Source organism: Cherax quadricarinatus, chromosome 51 (assembly GCF_038502225.1).
Source record: "Cherax quadricarinatus isolate ZL_2023a chromosome 51, ASM3850222v1, whole genome shotgun sequence".
Lineage (NCBI taxonomy): Eukaryota > Metazoa > Arthropoda > Malacostraca > Decapoda > Parastacidae > Cherax > Cherax quadricarinatus.
This window is the reverse complement of record NC_091342.1, coordinates 12,312,836-12,335,933: the sequence shown is the minus strand read 5'-3', so window position 1 is coordinate 12,335,933 and position 23,098 is coordinate 12,312,836. Positions and strand designations below refer to the sequence as shown.

General features: G+C 40.1%; 1 protein-coding gene across 13 annotated transcripts in view; it reads right to left on the bottom strand.

Annotated features, from left to right (window-relative positions):
• shi (dynamin-1 shibire) overlaps window positions 1–17,523 on the bottom strand; it is a 411,365-nt gene extending 393,842 nt beyond the window's left edge. For 4 of the 13 annotated variants that reach the window (XM_053784879.2, XM_053784882.2, XM_053784881.2 and 1 more), the window contains exons 1-2: window positions 17,210–17,519; window positions 4,306–4,379 (exon numbers count right to left, since the gene is read on the bottom strand). In XM_053784879.2, coding sequence (XP_053640854.1) covers window positions 4,306–4,379; window positions 17,210–17,373 — 238 coding nt within the window. In that variant the 5' untranslated portion in view covers window positions 17,374–17,519. Of the gene's footprint in view, window positions 1–4,305; window positions 4,380–17,209 lie in introns of all 13 variants that reach the window. The other 9 variants (XM_053784872.2, XM_053784876.2, XM_053784878.2 and 6 more) reach the window with 6 other exon arrangements.
• Window positions 17,524–23,098: the final 5,575 nt, after the last annotated feature.

Below are 23,098 nucleotides of genomic sequence, written 5' to 3'. Positions count from 1 at the left end.
ACACAGACGGTTGGTAGAGAGTCATCTACTGGTACACTGGTTACTGGTAACTGGTTACTAGGAACTGGTACTACTACTGAGAGCTCGGCGACGCTAACGTATGTCATCCCGACATACAACTAATACAAACCAGAGATGGCAGGTGTACGGCTTGGGCTGATTCTATACAATGTCAAAGTACACAACAATTGAACATTATAACATACATAAGTAGAATATTGGAATGGAAGCTTACATAAGTGAAACTGTAATGCAATACAAGGTATAATATAGCACAACTCATCGAATGAAACTCAACGTTGAGATTACACAATAGAAGTTATAAAAAAAATTTGATCGATCGATCTGTATTCATGTGATCTACGGATTCTGAGGAAGGAATATATACAAAGAAAGAAGTGTTTAACAGAAAGGCAGATTCGGTGCACTCAAATCTAGACTGTTAATTCTCAGAATTCGGAGAGAACGTGAACAGAAAAAAAATTTCTTGAATACTGATAAGTTGATACTGTAATTATTCATCTATACAGGTTATTTACATTTAACCCCAACTCTGCTAGGGTGAGATTGATATATGCAGAATGGGTGTCATCTCTGGGAGGATCAAACTCTGTTGCACTGGCTAACTCATGCTGTATCTGAGGCAAATCTGAATTGGTAGTTACAAATGATACTTGAGGATTTCTCAATACCTGTCGTGTACGTAGGGAATAACGACATTCAGGTTGATCGTCTGACTGAGTATCAGAGGTAGAGAGTACAGGATCAGGAGGATTGTCAGAGTCTGTCACATTAGTCTGGGTTGGAACATCATTATCATCACATACTAACTTCGTATGATCTAAATGCGATTCTTTATACTGACCAGTACTAATTTCTCTAACCTTATACTTATTACCAGTGATATGTTCAACTACTCGATAAGGACCAACAAACTTTTGATCAAGCTTAGGCACTGCGCACCACAGTCAGCTGCTGCTGCTGCTGCACCACAGTCAGCTGCTGCTGCACCACAGTCAGCTGCTGCTGCTGCACCACAGTCAGCTGCTGCTGCTGCACCACAGTCAGCTGCTGCTGCTGCACCACAGTCAGCTGCTGCTGCTGCACCACAGTCAGCTGCTGCTGCTGCTGCTGCTGCACCACAGTCAGCTGCTGCTGCTGCTGCTGCTGCACCACAGTCAGCTGCTGCTGCTGCACCATAGTCAGCTGCTGCTGCTGCTGCACCACAGTCAGCTGCTGCTGCTGCACCACAGTCAGCTGCTGCTGCTGCACCACAGTCAGCTGCTGCTGCTGCACCACAGTCAGCTGCTGCTGCTGCACCACAGTCAGCTGCTGCTGCTGCACCACAGTCAGCTGCTACTGCTGCACCACAGTCAGCTGCTGCTGCTGCACCACAGTCAGCTGCTGCTGCTGCACCACAGTCAGCTGCTGCTGCTGCACCACAGTCAGCTGCTGCTGCTGCACCACAGTCAGCTGCTGCTGCTGCACCACAGTCAGCTGCTGCTGCACCACAGTCAGCTGCTGCTGCACCACAGTCAGCTGCTGCTGCACCACAGTCAGCTGCTGCACCAGTCAGCTGCTGCTGCTGCTGCACCACAGTCAGCTGCTGCTGCTGCACCACAGTCAGCTGCTGCTGCTGCACCAGTCAGCTGCTGCTGCTGCACCACAGTCAGCTGCTGCTGCACCAGTCAGCTGCTGCTGCACCAGTCAGCTGCTGCTGCACCAGTCAGCTGCTGCTGCTGTACCACGATCAGCTGCTGCTGTACCACGATCAGCTGCTGCTGTACCACGATCAGCTGCTGCTGTACCGCGATCAGCTGCTGCTGTACTACCGTCACCTGCTGCTGTACCACCATCACCTGCTGCTGTACCACCGTCACCTGCTGCTGTACCGTCACCTGCTGCTGTACCACCGTCACCTGCTGCTGTACCACCGTCACCTGCTGCTGCTGCTGTACCACGGTCAGCTGCTGCTGCTGCTGCTGCTGCACCATGGTCAGCTGTACTACTCGAAGATGTGGAGAGACTGTTGTTGGTGTGGCTTATCGAGAATACCGAGAAACAATTAACCCCAGAGGGTTAGCCACCCAGGATAACCCAAGAAAGTCAATGTGTCATCGAGGATTGTCTAACTTATTTCCATTGGGGTCCTTAATCTTGCCCCCGAGGATGCAACCCACACCAGTCGACTAACACCCAGGCGAACAGGAAAAAATGCCTGGAACTAGTGCTCATATTGGTGAATTTAAGGCCAGTTAAGGTTGGTTTGAGAGATTTAAGAATCGTAGTGGCATACACAGTGTGGTAAGGCCTGTTCTGGAAGAAAATGCCAAACAGGACCTACATTACTCAGGAGGAAAGGGCACACCCAGAACACAGTGTCTCATCACCACATCTTCAATCAAGGTAAGTGTCATTTATTCTTCATTTAGTACACTAGTACATGCACAATATATATTGTGCATGTATCCTTTTTGTGTGTAGGAAAATGTATATTTCATGTGGTAAAACAATTTTTTTCATACTTTTGGGTGTCTTGAACGGATTAATTTGATTTCCATTATTTCTTATGGGGAAAATTAATTCGACTTATGATAATTTCGTCTTACGATATGCTCTCTGGAACGGATTAATAATATAATAAGTCAGGGGTCCACTGTATTTTGGGGTTTGAGTTTGGAGGTATGTATAATACATCTTTCAGAATAGATTAATATCGCAACTCGAAGGACCACCATACTTGCAAATGTAATTCTGCCATTTACAATCGCTGTAAATATTCAAACAATTTATTTGATATATGTACAGTACAGTAAATGTTTTTAAGCTGTCCTTTCTACCAAAGGCATTCAACTGTATGTTCATCTTATGCCTATACCCAGTTTAAGAGGTTTTTTCTACCCTTGCACCCAGGTCTAGTTGTAAATGTTGGCAGCCCACTGGCCCACATAACAGCCTGGTTGATCTGGCACTTGTGGAGGTAGTGGTCCAGTTTCCTCTTTAAAACTTCACTTATTCTGGCAATATTTCTAGTAACTGCCAATAGTAGTCTCAGTAGTCTTCAACCATAGATGTTAGCACACAGTACCCCCATTGTCCATTGCATCTATTGTACACTTCCTCCCACATCTCCATCCAGTTAGATGCTATGATAGTGTGTAAATTTGGGACTAGGCTCTCAAGTAGTCTATATTATCAGTCTACAATATCAGTCCCTATCAATTCAGGTAACTTCTGAAATTGCCACCGAAAATTGTATAAGAACACCTAAACACATGGTTCTAGCTATTGTTGCTCTATGACCACAGCAACTGAAAAATGCCTGGTTTTCATTATAATGTTGCACAAGCCAAAAATCACCTTATTTTAAGGCCTGTTTTCTCCAGAAAATATATATCCTATAGTTTAGAATCTGCTTTTTCTAATGGAGGTTTTTTTTTAATTGGTTGTGCTGCATGTTTGCTATTGGTCTTCAAAAATGACCTAAATTTCACCAGGAGGTCTGTGAGGGCATTTTTAGGTACCACTAGCACAAGAACTAAAAACAATTGGAATCTGATATTTTAGGACTGTGATGATGTCCATTGGGTAGCTGGCTACGATAATGTCATACTAAAATAATGTTTTCTTTTTGAGATATAAGCAGCTGAGTTAGATTCAATTTTACACAACAGAATTTTTTTTGCCTACTTTGGCTTCATTCTGTGAAAAAAAAAAAAAAGTAAAAGTATGCAAGTTTTAGGTCTGCAATTTTTTAAATCGGCTCCAAAAGTTGTATAGGCATGTCTACTTACACAACTTTTTTCAAGATCTGCCACAGCAATAACCTGAACATTGTTGATTGTGGCTGCAGTGTGTGAAATTTACACCTGCTTCCACTATGAGGGGGCCATAGTATTACTACTATTGCATATCATGAACTAAAATTTTCCCAAAGTTATCTTGATATACATGCCAACTTTCACGTAAAATTTTCATTGAAATTGAAGATGGTTAGGTGGGGACGATTTTCAAAACTGGTCCACTTGACATGGAATGACCCTATTAATTAATTCTATGATCTGTGGTAAACCTACTGTGTGTGTTGTCAAAATATTGTAATTTAGTCTATGGGATAACTTGAACTTAGTTTACGGCACAACTTACTACTGTATGGCATGCCTGTGACCAGTTTTGAAAGTCTTCCTACTACAGCAGCCTAGCCTGGGACCAGACACTTCTGTTGTTCATCTGGTCAACCAGACTGTTGCTGTTGGCCTGCTAAAGGATCAGTGGTTGTCAGGTAACTGTTCTGATATAACTTACCATGCGGGTGGTTAATGAGCTGTAGGATTAGTGGTCGTCGTGTAACAATACCAGAACCACGAGGTAGAAAGTCCCTGAAACAAAACAAAAATTAAGAGATTTAGTATTCAAATGCACTTTTATAAACAATACACACCATATCTGTCTCAATTTACAATGTCCATATTATACTGTAGAAAAGCATCAAGTGTGTGATACTATATGATGCAACTTATAAATACACAAAAGGAATTTTCTTTTGCAGTTTTAATGAAAATAAATTTGGTTTACTAAAATAGTAGAGTATCGGGTATACACTGTACATAGTGCAAACAATCTTATTTTTTACTAAGTTAGTGAGCCAGGGAAATAACTTCATAATATTATCCCAGAGAGAGTATTGTGGTGCTCTTTTCTACACAGTAATTTCTGAAATAATTTAAATTTAACAAGTCTACATATTCACTGTCCTATGTTCTAGAGCTTCTAAGATGAAATTAATTTTTTTCAACTGAAGCAGTTATGGTCAAGTAGCATTGTAAAAAATATGGTTGAAAACAATGTTTCCTTTGAAAGCATTGTTAAATTTATTAGAAAATCCTAATGTACATACTTTTATCAACTGCAAAACTGTAGGTACAGTATACAGTGTTCATTATTGTACTATGTAACTAAACTGGTTACTTTTCATTTTGATGTCCTGACTCTGTTAAAATTAAAATTTTCACAAATACTGTACTGATACCAATACTTAGTTTTAAGCCGATATTAAAATTACCTGACATTATGTGATACCAATAAAGGTCTCCCTCAACATTCGCGCTTTTGACTTTCACTGGCTTCACACATTCGCGAAGTCCCAGCCACTAAATCATATTTAAGTTTCCCGCCACCTGCGCGTCCCTACTACCCTCCCTCCGACCCCCGCACCTGGCAGGCAGCCCACCCGCCACTCAGTGTGGTGAGCGTTTTGTTTGTTCATTATTTGCTATTAAACTAAACTACAGTACGTATAAATAATGTCAACCCATTCATGACTGCATATTGGTATGGCCATTTGGACAGGTATTGGACGGTGACATTTGTTTACTCTTGAACACGGCAAAGGTTCGAACATTTCTGCTACGGAGGAGGAGGAGGAGGAGGGAGGAGGAGGGAGGAGGAGGAGGGAGGAGGGAGGAGGAGGAGGGAGGAGGGAGGAGGAGGAGGGAGGAGGAGGAGGGAGGAGGAGGAGGGAGGAGGAGGAGGAGGAGGGAGGAGGAGGAGGAGGAGGAGGGAGGAAGGAGGAGGGAGGAGGAGGAGGAGGAGGAGGGAGGAGGAGGAGGGAGGAGGAGGAGGGAGGAGGAGGAGGGAGGAGGAGGAGGGAGGAGGAGGAGGGAGGAGGAGGAGGGAGGAGGAGGAGGGAGGAGGAGGAGGGAGGAGGAGGAGGGAGGAGGAGGAGGGAGGAGGAGGAGGAGGGAGGAGGGAGGAGGAGGGAGGAGGGAGGAGGAAGGAGGAGGGAGGAGGGAGGAGGAAGGAGGAGGGAGGAGGGAGGAGGAGGAGGAGGAGGAGGAGGAGAGTGATCATTAGCCTCTGTGCTCTTCCAAACATTTCACAATAATTCATTGTGTTTGGTGCTTGTAGATTGAGTGTGACTGCTACATAATTAACCATGGGCCCAAAGAAACTTGCTAGTGCCAGTCCTTTGGTAAAGAAATTGAGAAGCACGATAGAATTGAAGAAAGAAATTGGTGGAGGCAGTGGTACTTAATAACATACATGTTATTAAACCATAACATGTATGTACAGTGGTCCCTCGTTTATCGTCATTAATCCGTTCCTGAAGTGCGACGATTATCAAGACGATTTTCTAATCAATTTTCCCCATAAGAAATAATGTAAATACAATTAATCCGTTCCTGGCACCCAGAAGTAATAAAACAAAATTTTTTTTACATTAAATATAGATGTAGTACATAAACAATACAATGGGACATGATGAATGAAACATTAACAGCATAACACTTACCTTTATTGGCGATTCTTCTTAGTGTATGGAAGACTGGAGGAGGAGAGAGATTGGATTAGTTACTGTTTGGAAGAGGAATCCCCTTCCATCAACACCTCAGGTACCAAGTCCTTTTCTGGGGTTACATACTTCTCTTCTCTGTTTCTTAATGCCACTAGGACCAGCTTGAGAGTCACTGGAGTCCTATCTTGCAAAAAAAGTGTCCAGAGAGCTCTGTTTCTGGCATCTCTTTAAAACTTCTCTAAAATGGGCCAAGACTCTGTCACTGTACAAGTTGCTGATATGGCTTGCAACATCCTTCTCAGGGTGATGTTTCTCCATAAATCTTTCCATCCTACCCCACATTTCAAAAATCTCCTTAATTTCTGAAGAAGGCACCTTCTTCCATCTCTCTTCCTCCTCCTCTGCAGCAAGATTCTGAGCTGCGATCTGTTGCTGTTCCTGCTGAAGCTCTTGCAGCTCCTCAGTGGTTAGCTCTTCGTTGTGGTCCTCCACCAACTCTTCCACATCCTTCAAACTCACATCCAACCCCATGGAACTCCCCAATGCCACAGTAGATGTCACAACTGACACAGGCTCATCAGGGTCAGCCACAAACCCTTCAAAATCCCTCTTGTGGACACAATCTGGCCACAATTTTCTCCAAGCAACAACAGCTTCCTTGATTTCCTTTTTCTTTGCCACGATGGAAGATATGGTTGTATGGGGTTTATACGTCCTGGCCAGTTCGGCCACACGTACGCCACTTTCATATTGTTCAATGATGTTTTTCGTAAATTCAGTCCTATTTCTCACCTTCTTTACCAGAGGCTTGGCACTAGGAGCTTTCTTTGGAGCCATGGTAGCTTATTTAGCACTTGCAAGCACTAAAATGAATGGAATATTATGAAATATTTTGTATGAACAAGTGAGGTTACTGTCGCTCACTGGTAAACAATGGCACACTGGCTGGGAAGGGAGGCCGAGGCGGCTCAGAGCCGTGAGTACGCGTCCAGGACAAACGATGATTAGCAAGTCAACCAACCATTTGCAAGCCATTGTTTGGACAAAAATAACGCGACGACTTCCGAAAAGGACGACTATTGAGCCCAACGATTATCGAGGGACCACTGTATTAACGTAAAATAAGACATTTAATGTGGCAAAGAATGATTATGAAATATACATTGCATATAATAAACATTGCATATTTACTGTATATGCTATGTAACATGTTTCTTACATAATTTTGAAGAAGATATAATAGATGGATTAATGAAAATGTCTATATTAACGTAAAATAAGACATTTAATGTACCAGTGATTATTAAATATACATCGCATATAAACATTGCAAGTTTTCATATACATGTACTATGTAATGTGTTTCTTTAGCCCATGGTTGCTTATTTTGCAGTTGTACTCAATCAGTAACCACAAAAAGCAATGGATTATAGCAAAATGTTTGGATGAATGAGCAGAAGCTTCCTCACTCACCCAGAGACAGTCAAACTGACTCGCAAGCGGCCTGGATGGATGCCTCCCAATTGGCCAATAACCGAATTAACGGCTGATAACCAGGCGCCGAAAAACCGGCCGATAACTGGGGGTCCACTGTACAGTGGACCCCCGCATACCGTTGGCATCACATAACGATTAATCCGCATACCGCTTGCTTTAATCGCAAAAATTTTGCCTCGCATACCGCTTAAAAACCCGCTCACCGCAGTTCGTCCGAGACGCGTCCAATGTGCGCCTTAGCCAGCCTCACATGTTCCGCCGGTGGCATTGTTTACCAGCCAGCCTCCGCGGTAGCATCCAAGCATACAATCGTAACATTTCGTATTATTACAGTGTTTTTGGTGATTTTATCTGGAAAATAAGTGACCATGGGCCCCAAGAAAGCTTCTAGTGCCAACCCTACAGCAATAAGGGTGAGAATTACTATAGAGATGAAGAAAAAGATCATTGATAAGTATGAAAGTGGAGTGCGTGTCTCCGAGCTGGCCAGGTTGTATAATAAACCCCAATCAACCATCGCTACTATTGGTGGTACAGCTGCTGCTGCTGCACTGTCAGCTGCTGCTGCTGCTGTAGCATCGTCTGCTGCTGCTGTAGCATCGTCTGCTGCTGCTGCTGCTGTAGCATCGTCTGCTGCTGCTGTAGCATCGTCTGCTGCTGCTGTAGCATCGTCTGCTGCTGCTGTAGCACTGTCAGCTGCTGCTGCTGCTGTAGCATCGTCTGCTGCTGCTGTAGCATCATCTGCTGCTGCTGTAGCATCGTCTGCTGCTGCTGTAGCATCGTCTGCTGCTGCTGTAGCACTGTCAGCTGCTGCTGCTGCTGCTGTAGCACTGTTGTTGGTGTGGCTTATTGAGAATACCTAGAAACAATTAACCCGAGGATTTGCCACCCAGGATAACCCAAAAAAGTCAGTGTCATCGAAGACTGTCTAACTTATTTCCATTGGGGTCCTTAATCTTGTCTCCCAGGATGCAACCCACACCAGTCGACTAACACCCAGGTGAACAGGGAAAAATGCCTGGAACTAGTGCTCATATTGGTGAATTTAAAGCCAGCAAAGGTTGGTTTGAGAGATTTAAGAATCGTAGTGACATACACAGTGTGATAAGGCATGTTCTGGAAGAAAATACCAAACAGGACCTACAGTACTCAGGAGGAAAAGGCACTCCCAGGACACAGTGTCTCATCAGTCATTGCTGCATCTTCAATAAAGGTAAGTGTCATTTATTCTTCATTTAGTAGACTAGTACATGCACAATATATACTGTGCATGTACTACTCTACTATTGTGCATGTATCCTTCTCTTTGTGTGTGGGAAAATGTATATTTCACGTGGTAAAATTTTTTTTTTTCATACTTTTGGGTGTCTTGCACGGATTAATTTGATTTCCATTATTTCTTATGGGGAAAATTCATTCGCATACCGATTATTTCGCATACCAATGAGCCCTCTTGCACGGATTAAAATCGGTATGCGGGGGTCCACTGTATTGGGGCACCAAACGTTCACGATTTTTCAACATTCGTGAGGCTCTTGATCCCCTAACCCTCGCAAAAGTTGAGGGAGACCTATACTATTAACCCATAAATGGTCCAAACGTATATATATGTTCTCTCGCACAGTGCCCCAAATTTTTTGAGAAAAAACTTTTTTTTTTTTAATAGGAAATAAGAGCATATGGTACCCAGGCATCCCCAATTATTTTAATATGGTGCACAGTGAGTGCACACACCCATTCTCTCATGTCTAGGCGACTCAGGCTTATCGTGGCAATGTTGAATGTATGACAAATAAAATGTATATATACGTTTGGGGCACTAGCGGTCAAAACGTATATATACGTTTGGGCCGTTTACGGGTTAAACTTAGCTGATACCACTGATACAGATACTTTGGCACATCCCTAGTTAAAACTAATTATATTTGTTATTACTATACAATAACTGTTATTGCTGTGCAGTCTTTTTACCTTTGTACATCAAATGAACAGTTGTGGGCACAACTAACCAAAAAGTTAACTTCGCTAACCGCTAATCCGCTAACTAAAAAATTAGCGAAGCTAACGCTAAATCGCTAAATGGCCGAAAAAATTAGTGGAAGCTAACGCTAACTGCTAACTTTTTCACACGAATTCAAATTAGATTTAGTTTTTGGGTCTTTTGCTTTTAAGACTTTTGGAACAGACCTGGAGAGCTTCCTAATAAGATATAGAATGCCAAGGTCATATGATGATCAAGTGCTGCTAGTGCAAAAATAGCGATTGCTTAATTTTGCGATGTAACGCGAGCGACCGACAAGGACACACTTGTTGCTGAACTGAAGCCCCATGGCACCTGAACAGATTGAGCTAGCTTATTTGACTCTTTTCTTCATTAGTTCCAGTTATTCATTGTATTCGTTCATTTTATTCTGTTTTTGTTCATGTTTGCATTCAACTCAATTGAGATCCTGAACCCAATAAACTACAAATAAGTACAGTGTATTTGAAAATCCTGCTCAAAGTTGAAACCTTGAGGCCAACTTATCACTGCACCAGTGATACAACCATACAGGTGCACACAAATAGTTAAACGAACAAATGAAATCAAACATCAGTTTAAATCCAACACACACTTTATTTACTGTACAAAATGCATAGCATGGGTATCATGCCAAGATCAGATGATGGTTTGGTTGATTACTGCTCTGGCTGGATCATCTCAAAGTTTCCATCTGACAGGGTGGCTCTCTTGGCCCTCAAGGTATCTTTGCCTATAGAGAATAGGCACTCAACTGCAGCACTAGATGGGATGGCAGTGTTGCACTTAATGTTTCAACCACAGCCTCTGCAGACTCCTCAACAACACCCTAAGGCGGAACAGAAACGTCTCCCCTGCTCATAACGATAAGTGACAATGCACCCGGTGATCGCTGACAATAAGACTATAACAATGCTGTTCAGATGCTGCTGCTGCTGCTGCTGCTGCTGCTGCTGCTGCTGCTGCTGCAGCACTGACAAGTCACATTTACACGTAGTCAGCCAATAGCGTGCCTGACTGTTGGAGAAACACCGACACCAGACAGAAACAAACACATGCGCCGCTGAAGTCACTGCTATCTGACTAACAACAACGTATGAATTTTTTTTTTATAGCAGACGAAGTCAGCGGAACTTTATTTAGCGGAAGCTAATTGGTCCGCTAACGGTTTCTGAAGTTAGAGGAAATGCTAATCCACTAAATAAAAAGTCAGTTCTGCTAATTAGCAGAACTGTGCCCACCACTGCAAATGAATTGTGTAGTTTGCATTAGGACACTTATTTTTATATCATGTATTATATACGTGTAATTTAAATTAGGTTAAAAACTCAAGACATCAGTGTATACAAGTGAGCACAATCTTATCAGAATACATCAAATGAACAGACTACAAAATTTATGTGCATGTGAATGCATCAAAGCTTGCTCATTTATAGCGAGTTGCATAACACCTTACTAATGAAGTTTCAGAGGTGACAGTGAAAATCTAAAACCAGAATTTTGCAGTTCAAAAGATCAATCAGTGCCTGTAAAATCTCATGTGTGGCACCAAATAGCTTTGTAATTTCAATTTACGATAGTGTACCTAATGACAGAATATAGAAAATATTGGATAGTAGCAAAAGAGAACTTGGAAAAATAGACACAAATACGTAAACTATTAAAACCAATAATTATGCCTTGAGCAAGTATAATACCCTTTGAAAATACCCTCAACCTCATACTATATGGTGGACCCTCAGTTACCGATGCCATCGGATATCGATAAAATCGGATACCGATACGTTTTTGCGTCAAAATATTGGCTCGGCTAACGATAAAAAACTTGGTTAAGGACATTCGTCCAGAACATGTCCGCGTGGCCTGAGCCGCCAGGGCCATTGTTTACAAGCCAGTGCGGACGATTCCACACGTACATGCAATACATTTAGTTATTCCATTGTTTTTAGTGCTTGTAACTGCTAAATAAGCCACCATGGGGCCCAAAGAAAGCTTCTAGTGCCAGCCCTGTGGTAAAGAGAGTAAAAAATACTATTGAATTGAACAAAGAGATCATCGCAAAATACGAAAGTGGTGTGCGTGTCTCCTAGTTGGCCAGGTTGTATAACAAACCCCATTCAACCATCACTACTGTCTTGACCAAGGAAAAGGCAATCAAAGAAGCTGTTGTTGTGAATGGTGGAAATATGCTTACAAAACAGAGATCGCAAATACTACTTGAAGATGTGGAGAGACTGTTGTTGGTGTGGCTTAACGAGAAACAATTATCCGAGAAACAATTAACCCCAGAGGGTTAGCCACCCAGGATAACCCAAGAAAGTCAGTGCATAATCGAGGACTGTCTAACGTATTTCCATTGGGGTCCTTAACCCCTTGACTGTCGCAACCCCCAATCCTGAGGTGTCTCCTGGTGTCGCAAAATTTAAAAAAATTTAAAAAAAAAAAAAAAAAAAAATCTTATGAAATGATAGAGAATCCTTTCCCGATTGTAATGACACCAAAAAAACGAAATTTGATGGAAAACTGACAGAATTATGCTCTCGCGAAGTTAGCGACCTCAGCGCTGTTTACAAATCGGCGATTTCGCCCACTTTGAGCCCTATTTTCGGCTAATTCCCTTGTTCCAGTCACCCAAACTCATAGCTATTTCTTTAGAACTTCATTTTTTCTATCTATTGCGTACAAGAAACTGCCCATTTACAGATTTCAACTACCTAATAATGTGGTCAGAAATTTGCAATTTGGCCAATTTCACGAAAACTAAAAAATATGACAATTTCAAAATAAGGTCCAGAATGAACAATGCAGACATTTCTGGCTCTAAAGTAACATTTTCTTTGTTCATCAGTCATGTCTCCAGGCCCCTCTGATATTACTCTTGCTTTCTATTTTGAATTTTTATTCAAACAAAAAATAGAAGACTTACTATTATGCAGACTACTGCAATACTGTAATAATTGTATAAATAACATCAACCCATTCATGACTGCATATTAGAATGGCTAGTTGGACATTTATTGGACAATGGCATCATTTGATTACTTTTGAACATTGGCAAAAATCAAACATTTCCCCTACTTTGAGCTCCATTTCTAGGTTCTTTTTATAGTAAAATCAATCAAAATCACCTCTATTTCTATAATATGTTTTCCATTCTATCAAATGAGACCAAGAAAACGAGAATACAACCATAAATACTATACGAAAATAGACCACAAAGTCGGAATTTTAATTAAAAAAAAAAAACGGTCAGATTCTTTTCTCATTATGCACTGCGTGCTCCAGGATTTTTTTTATATGGTGCACACTGACCACACAGACCCATTCTCTCACATGTGGGCCTACCAGCTTTCTCCTGCTTGATTTGAAGCCGCTAGAATTTAAGAGTACATGTATATATACGTCAAACACGGTACCTCGTAAGACGTATATATACGGCCGCGACAGTCAAAGGGTTAATCTTGTCCCCCCAGGATGCGACCCACACCAGTCGACTAACACCCAGGTGAACAGGAAAAAATGCCTGGAACTAGTGCTCATATTGGTGAATTTAAGGCCAGCAAAGGTTGGTTTGAGAGATTTAAGAATCGTAGTGGCATACACAGTGTGATAAGGCATGGCAAAGCTGAAAAATTCCAACCCATACAAGTGTTTAACTGTGACGAAACAGGCCTGTTCTGGAAGAAAATGCCAAACAGGACCTACATTACTCAGGAGGATAAGGCACTCCCAGGACACAAGCCTATGAAAGACAGGCTAACTTTCATGTTTTGTTGTAATGCTAGTGGGGACTGCAAAGTGAAGCCTTTACTCATGTATAACTGAAAATCCCAGTGTGTTCAAGAAAAATAGTGTCTCATCACTCAACAATACTCTTTAATAAAGGTAAGTGTCATTTTAGTATTTATTTATGTATGTATTGGGCATGTCTCACTGTTTTCTGTGTAAGGAAACGTATATTTCATGTAGAAAAAATTATTTTTTTAATACTTTTGGCTGTCTGGAACGGATTAATTGGACTTCTATTATTTCTTATGGGGAAAATTAATTCGACTAACGGCTTATTCGACTAAAGGCTAGTTCTCTGGAACAGATTAAAGCCGATTGTTTGAGGGTCCACTGTACTGTGAAAGAGCCAATTCTGTATAATTCACACAAGCTTCTCACAGACACACCGTTGTCAAGTTTCTTCGGTTCGACCTTATCTTTTATGGACAATGTATGATGTTTGCACTTTACAAAACAAAAATAATTTCCTTTATTCATTGGAACGATGGCTGGAGCTAAAAGTGAGTATGCTATAACAATAAAATTGGAATGGTTGCCTATGTTTGCAAGCAACGCCATCAAACAGTAGCAGCAGGTTGGTGTGGCAACCCAAGAAATTTGCAACTACACTAGCCATAATTAGTGCTGGATTAGTGATGGCTGACCTGTATGCAATTCTACCTTCTACAATGAATACTGTACTATACGTATTGCTAATGCTTCCACTGTATATTATGCATCTTATTAGAACAGTGGTTCCCAACCTTTTCTTACTCCCGCACCCCTATGAAATTTTTGCTCTAACCTCGCACCCCCTACAATTTAAACTTTGTTCAAGGATAAAGGATGTGGAATCATACTAAATTTTATCAAAAGAAGATATTTGTTTCACTTTCTAATATATGAAAAAAATCACTTACAGAAAAGAAACATATCACAGAATGATATTTGAATACACCTTACAACAATAATAACTCTTGCTTGAAATATATACAAAAAAGTAAAATCAAGAACTAGCTTTCAAACCTTTAGGAAGGAATTTTATTTTTTTAATATGTAAAAAATCAAACATATGGACAAGAAAGGATGTCTCCAATTAACAGTTACCATCAGGTTGAATCCTCCCTTATACACAACTTTCTTTGTATGAATCTTAGTCCTGATTTTGTCTCAGTAGATGGCTTCCTTTCTCATTACATTGTAAAATGCTCCAAACTTCAGAACACCTATGACTTAGCCCGATTCTTTTTTCACCCTTCTCCCTTTTCCCCTTTCTTCTTTCTCCTTTGCGTTTTCTTTCTTCTGCCTTGGGTATTTGGTCCATTATTTCCCCCTCCCATCTGTGTTCTTGTTCCTACCCTTTGTAGGCCCCCTAGCTCCCTTGCAGTGCTCCTCTTTCTTAGTCTGACTGATTCCACTGCTACTACTACTACTACTACTACTACCACTCTTCTTTCTTTCCTACTACCTCTCTTGTCCCATCCCTGTCTGCTAGCCTATATATACTCCCTCCTTTTCTCCTTTTTGTTAGTGTGACTTTGTAAATGGTCCAAGTCAGACCGAAACGTCATTGTAAGCTTCTCCCTCCTATGTGCGGGTTATTTGTGTATATGGGAAGAGTGTAGCTGGGTGTGAATTATCTCTTCCTAGCATGGACCAATAGGTCTACTGCTGTGTTCCTTATGATATTATGGATATATTTCACCCTATATATCCAAACTGTTGTCACACAGTGATGGCTCTCATACAGAAACTGAAGCGTGCATCCCTAACTGAACTCCATGCATTTGAGGGCGTGGAGTATAACATCCATGTATCCAAAGTTGACACCTTAATTGTAGGTGGGTCTTCATCTATGAATGCTCTTAACTCCTCGAGTATCAACTATGGTATGCTTGTGTCAGAAGTCAGTCACAGGTTGGTGCACCTTCTATGGACTCCATCTCACATTGGTCCTCACATGCATGATAAATTATATACTGGCAAAGGAGGGAGTAGATTACAATCTTGGGCTGTCAGTTGGCAGTTTGAAAACAATCATATGAAAAGAACTTGAACTGAACTTCAGTGACTTGAGACTGAGGGAGACTTGACACCAGTCAGGTCACCTATCATTCTATCATGCAGGAAGAGACATGTCTATGGTGCATCCAACAAAATAATCAGAGATGCATCTAACGAAATAATCAGAGACTCGGATGTCACTACCACTCAGCTCCAGCTGAATTACAGGTGTCTTTGGGAGGATTATTTTAACACCTTGCATCACTGTGATGTGATAAAATTAATGAATTCAGAAACAACTCTCTTACAAATATTCAAGAAATGTCAAAATAATTTATCTAGAGTGGCATATCAATCATTCAGGGGAAAATACCTTGACATTGCCTATTGTAAACAGCTCAGAACCACACACTTTTTCAAATTCAAGCATACCTTGCTAAAATATATGGTAATATCAATAATACAAAAACCACATACAAGAAACACTAATAATTTTGTTTTAATTAATGTCTGCAAAAATAACTTCCAAAATTTTATTTCTAGAAGTACATGTACAAGGTAGACAGGCCTAGCTGACATCAGTGACCTCCAATGGAAACAAGTCACTGACGTTTTTGGGTTATCCTAGGTTCTCTACACATATGCTGTTATGCATGATAATACATGTAACTATATTTGTGTATACCTGAATAAACTCACTCACTACATAAAGTTGCTTGTTATGCAGAGCATTTTGGGCAAATTAGGTCAATTTTGTTCCAGAATGTGACCCACACCAATCGACTAACACCCAGGTACCAATTTTACTGATGGGTGAAGAAGGACAGCAGGTGCCTTATAGAAATACATCCTAATGTTTTCCAGCCATACCGGGGATCGATGTAAACAAGTACATAGCTCATTAATGCTATCTTTTTAGTTATCAAAACTCTGAAGCTTAGTCCCTGGATCAATTATGTCCCACTGTAATCTTTTGACTACCACCCACAGGGTGGGTATTGGGTGCATAATAGATATTAAACTATCCAAATTGTAAATCTTATATCCAATCTTATCATAAGGTATTTTCAGAAAAAAAAACTTGTTTATTAATACAATGGGGAGGTAATCTCTATCATAGTTTTAAACTTCATTATATACCTCAAAAAAAAGTAAATTCTAGTTGTCAAATTTTGTCAAGTGAGGAAAAATCCATATAAAGTAGAATCTAATCTCACCCTGGTTAAATAAATCACATTTGTGTTTGCTAATGCTGAAAAATAATAGCATTACTGACCATTTCAAATTGTCATTTTTCCACAGGAAAATATTGATTTCCTAAGGTTGGGGAGTGTTAGAGCGCCATCACATTGTGAAGCCTCTCAACCTTATATGTGATATATATGTTAGCTGCAGAGGCAAAAAGTGAGGGGCTCAGGAGCCTGAGCTTGACAGAGTTCATGTGAAGGAAGAAATGTAGTGTTAGAGGCAGGATCCGCCCCCTACCCTCCCTCCGTCATTACCATGATAACACTCCTACACCTACCTTTTTATCTTCAAACTATAATACTGTGAGGGACAGGCCCCCCCACTCAAAATATATCACTGCTAGAGGTTTCTTAGACTAAATGTAGTCAAATACTCACCGTCCCACAAAATTCTCCAGCACAGAGGACTTGCCAGCTGATTGTCCACCAACTACAGCAATTTGAGGTAAATCCAGCTGCATATGCACTCCCAACTGTGTGAAGGCATCTTGTAGTTTGTTCACAATGGGGATGAGCTGTTCCATCCCCACGTTGCCCGACATTGTGGCAGGTTAGGTGTACACTATGCCCGAGCTCACAACATTCACTCACTACAGAATATGGCAGACGGCCCCACACTCACACCAGTTCGAAAATTCAATACAATGCTGCGCGAAGACTGCGCCTCCGCCAACACAATCACATGCCAGAAACGCCCGCTAACTCTCCTTGTATTCTCTTCTCCCACTTTCATCACTTCATCTTATATCTAAACAACGAAAAAAAATTATAATTGCAACAAATTTTAAAATGCAATCTGGCAATTTTCAGTAATATATGGATAATATTAATAAATATAAGGAGACTCTCATAGAAAATTATAAGAAATATATTCTTTAGGGGTAGCTAATATTTTTGTCACTTGCTCTCTCCCTCTTCTACCTAATCTATAGATAAAACACCACTTACACCATATAAAAACCGGGAATATATTATACAGGTGCTGTCTCCATCAAGCACTCACATTCGTTAAATAAGCGTGAATCAAAAAAGATATATATTTGTCTAATACACCTTATTAATTGCTGTTCATTATTTATATGTGGTACTATTATATAACTATTTCGAAGGTAAACATCCTACAAAACATTGTCTCCGCCGCAAAAAATATCATCTTACATGAACTAATAAGAGCCTGATACAAAAGAAGTTCCATCTTCCCCAGAGGCCTGCAAGTGCGTGGCAGCAATAGGTAGGATGACATCCCTGTCAGAGGTGACGAAGTTGTATACGGGCGGCCACCAGACGTTACGAAAGTGTAATTCCCAGAATTTCCTCTGAATATCGCTACATGTGTTACGTAAACATGATTCAGCTATGAGTTTCTCTAAGTCTTAGTACTCCAGGTGCAAGATATATCAGATAAACAGGGACACTTGTTACAACATTATATGTACTCTATGTAATGCAATGTCTCGGCCCTCTTGAAGGTCCATAGGCACCTGGGGCACTTCCAGTTTTTGAGGCCATTGCTTCCGATTTTTTTAGGTTACTTTTTCCAGCTTTAAACGTTCCTGATTTCAACTTTTGACAGTCGTCCTTCCATATATCTAGCTTTTGAGGTCTCTGGTTCCAGCTTTTGAGGTTCCTGCTTCCAGCACTGACGTTCCTGCTTCCATCTTTAGAAATTCCTGCTTCCGGCTTTAGAGATCGTTGTTTCCAGCTTTTGAGGTCCTTACTTCAAGTTTTGAAGGCTCCTGCTTCCAGCTTTGGAGGTTCCTCCTCCCAGCTTTCGTGGTCCCTGCTTCCAGCTTTTGAGGTTCCTGCTTCCAGCTTATGACACTCTTACTTCCAGATTTTGAGGCCCCTGCTTCCAGCTTTTGACACCCATATTTAAAGCTTTGTACTTCCCTGCTTACAGCTTTTGAGATCTCTGCCTCCAGATTTTTATACCCACGTTTAAGGCTATTGATTCCCCTGCTTCCAGTTTTTGAAGTTATTGCTTCCAGCTTTTGAAACCCATATTTAAAACTTTTGACACCCCGGCTTACAGCTTTGACATCCCTTCTAGGATTTAGGGTCCCACAATGGAAAAAAAATAAAGTAAACGAAAACAAAAATAGAGACTTTAAATTTTTTTTAGTATTAATTAACAGTTTCTTTGCTGACGTTTTCCTGTGCATGCAGCTTGTAAACATTACACAAAAAAGTCATAAAATATGATACGTTATCTGTTATCTTTCGCTGTTTCACATGAGATCTTAACTGTATGTTCGTTATAAATGAACTACCGTAGAGACTTATTTCATGTATATAATGTATGTATATATTATCATAAACAAGTCCTTGGCATATGTAAGTAAGTTTATGACTATAAATTTTAGTGGACATTTTTTTTTGTACACAAAGCTTATCATATCACATGGCAGGAAATATGAAGTAGCTGTAGTAATGACTAATATCTACGCTCCCATTACTCCCTCATAACTCAATGTTCGTCATGTTCTATAAATATGATTTTAGTCTTCAAAATCCAGGATATGATATATTTCTAGTATTCAATGCTAATACCCAATACGCATACATTGTTTATATATATATATATATATATATATATATATATATATATATATATATATATATATATATATATATATATATATATATATATATATATATATGCAAAACAACCACGGGGGGAGTAGAATGATAGCTCTAGGTCTTTCGTGTTGCAACACGAAAGGCCTAGAGCTATCATTCTACTCCCCCCGTGGTTGTTTTGCATCTTGTATCGCTTGGTTTGCGATATTTCCTTATATATATATATATATATATATATATATATATATATATATATATATATATATATATATATATATATATATATATATATATATATATATATATATATATATATTCAGCAAGTCGGCCGTCTCCCACCGAGGCAGGATGACCCAAAAAGAAAGAAAATCCCCAAAAAGAAAATACTTTCATCATTCAACACTTTCACCTCACTCACACATAATCACTGTTTTTGCAGAGGTGCCCAGAATACAACAGTTTAGAAGTATATACGTATAAAAATACACAATATATCCCTCCAAACTGCAAATATCCCAGGGGAGGGTGAATAAGGGGTTAAATGTAAGGGTGTTGTGAAGTTAAGGGAAAAGTGAGCAGTGAAGAGGGTTTTGAAGAGGTTAACTGTAAGGGTTTTGTGAAGTTAAGGGAAAAGTGAGCAGTGAAGAGGGTTTTGAAGAGGAAATTTTACTAGTAATTCAGTGTAATTAAAGCAGATACTAAGTGTACTAGGGACTGGAAAAGAGAAATAAATATTGTATATGAGTAAAAGAGCGAAGAGTGAAAATGGCAGGCATTAGAGGGGTACAGGCTGCCATAATTATATTTATATTTCTTCTTCAATTCCATGAAGAAAGAAATCAGTCATGGGGGTTGGAAAAGGTGAATGGAGTAACAGCGCCCTGGACAGTAAAAGCCCAACAGTTGCCATCCTACCAGAAAAGTAAACCTCACTATCGCCGCAAGGTATGGCAACACCGCATACCCAAACAAAAACAATGGCACACAGCTCTTATTATTAAGAACGATAATAAATTTGTTGAGTTAGGCATAAGAATTAACAACTGGGCGTCTACACTGCAAACTGAATTGTTTGCAATCCTAATGGCGCTAAAGCTAACCTATGACACTGAGCTTGACTCTATCATCATTACTGATTCTATGTCATCACTGAAGGCTCTTGACTCATATAATGACTCCAACAACATGCTCATTGGGGAAGCCAGGTATAGATACTCAAAAATTAGGGACAAAGGAATTAATGTACAATTGCTATGGATCCCATCACACATTGGATTACTCCTTCATGATAAAGTTGATATGTTAGCCAAGAAGAGTATCGAGAAGGAGAATGTAGAATATAACTTTGGTATAACTGTGTCTAGCATTAGGAATAATATTAGGAGAGAAGTAAATAATGAAAATGATTGTTATAGGAATGCAGTTAGAAGCCTGAGTAGATCTATAACCCACTATGATAACATGAACGTAGATAAGTATGTTTATGGAGCAACTTGCAATGTGAACAGACTGACTGATGTTGTAGTGGCCAGGCTTAGGCTTGGTTACAAGTACTTCTGGCAGTTTGGGAGACACACAGATGATGATCAAACTAAATGTAAATTATGTGATCAGGCATATGGTCACTCTCTTGAACACTATGTGCTTAATTGTCCACTTATTGAGGAATACAGAGACAGACAGTATAATAACCTATGTGACATGTCAATATATCTTATTAATGAAAATAAGATACCAGATATACTAAGCAAATTTCCTAAATTTGCTTGTAACAGATAAGTGAACTATAGATATGTAGATATAAATCCATATGTATTCCTGTTAACCCTTTGGGGCCTAGTTCCTAGGCCTTTTGTGTATCCATATGCTCTCGCGCTACAGTCCACAGGATGGATATGGGGTGCACAATAAACTAGCCACTTCGGTGGCAAAATCTAAAATCAATCTTATTGTAGCGCTCTTAAGTGGTGATATCCAAATTAATCCAGGACCTCAAACTATTGTGCAGAGGCAAAACAGACAGATAAATGACGGCAATAATGACGGTCTAGTAGCTAGGGATGATAACCTTAACTCCATATGTAATGCATACATAGGTCAATGTGAGACAATACAGCCATTATTATCTCAAACACTACCAAACAGATGCATACACTGTACTAAAGTACGCATGAAAAACAGAAAAGGCACCTTATGTAAAATGTGTAAGGGGTGGGTGCATGATGGATGTATGTACAATTATAGCAACGGTGCCAGAATTCATTTTGTGTGTAACAAATGCACTTTGGCACAGTTACCCTTTAGCAGTGATGACATTGATTTACCTAATTTTAATACAAATGACCCATTGCCATATATTGATGATTATGATTGTTTTATGAAAACAGGCCTTCACTTTATTCATGTCAATGCAAGATCACTTCTTCCTAAATTGGCAGAGATTAGGATTCTAGCTAACAAAATTAGGGCGGCAGTTATAACCATCTCTGAATCTTGGTTGGATGATACGGTGACTGACGACGAGGTCAAAATAGAAGGTTACAATATAAAACGCTTAGATAGGAACAGAAAGGGCGGTGGAGTATGTGCCTACATTAGAAATGACTTAGCTTACAACCCAAGACCTGATTTAAATAACAATAAACTGGAGATTCTATGGTTTGAAGTGCTGCTTCCCAAGACCAAACCCATCTTAGTAGGAACTAGTTACCGCCCTCCTACCCAGGACCAGTTCTTAGAAGACTTTTCCAGAGTCTTGTCCGGAGTTGAAAGCAATTGCGAAACAATAATACTGGGCGACTTCAATATCTGTTTTCAGCAACAAAATAACGGACTATGCAAAAGGTATAAGCAAATTCTAGGATTAAATAGCTACACCCAACTAATTAATAAACCAACCCGGATCACACAGTTCTCAGCCACCCTAATTGACCACATACTTTGCAACCGCGCTGAGAACATTAGTCAGTCAGGCGTCATTACCACAGGTCTTAGTGATCATTTCATCATTTACTGCACCAGGAAAATCACTAGGGATAGGATAGGCCTACACAGGACAATAAAAATGAGGTCAACTAGAAACTACAGTAAAGAAACACTGGTAAATAGGCTACACAATTGTGACTGGACAGAGATAACAAGTTGCACGGACGTAAACGATGCCTGGGAAAAATTCAAAACAATGTTCACTACCATTCTTAATAATATTGCACCAGTTAAAGAGGTTAGGATTAAACGAAGAACTGAACCCTGGATGACTACTGAGATATTAGATAATATGAAATTCAGAGACCAGCTGCTAAAAAGATTTAAAGCAAACAGACAGGATATTGCAGCACTAAATGAATTCCAAAGGGTGAGGAACAGAGTACAGAGGCTTATAAAAGGAGCAAAGGCAAAGCACTATTGCTCAAAAATTGAAGAATATAAGCATAACCCCAGAAAGCTCTGGCAACAACTAAAACAGTTGGGGTATAGCCATAAGCCAGTAGATAGGTCTAACATAGTACTCACTATCGATAATGAGGTATGCCACGAAACATCTAAGGTGGCAAATTGCTTTAATTCCTACTACACATCTGTTGCATCAACACTAGTAAGTAAACTACCAGCTGCATCAAATACCTTTAACACAGACTCTGATAAGTTTCAAACATACTATACCAATAAAGGGGTAACCCCAAACAG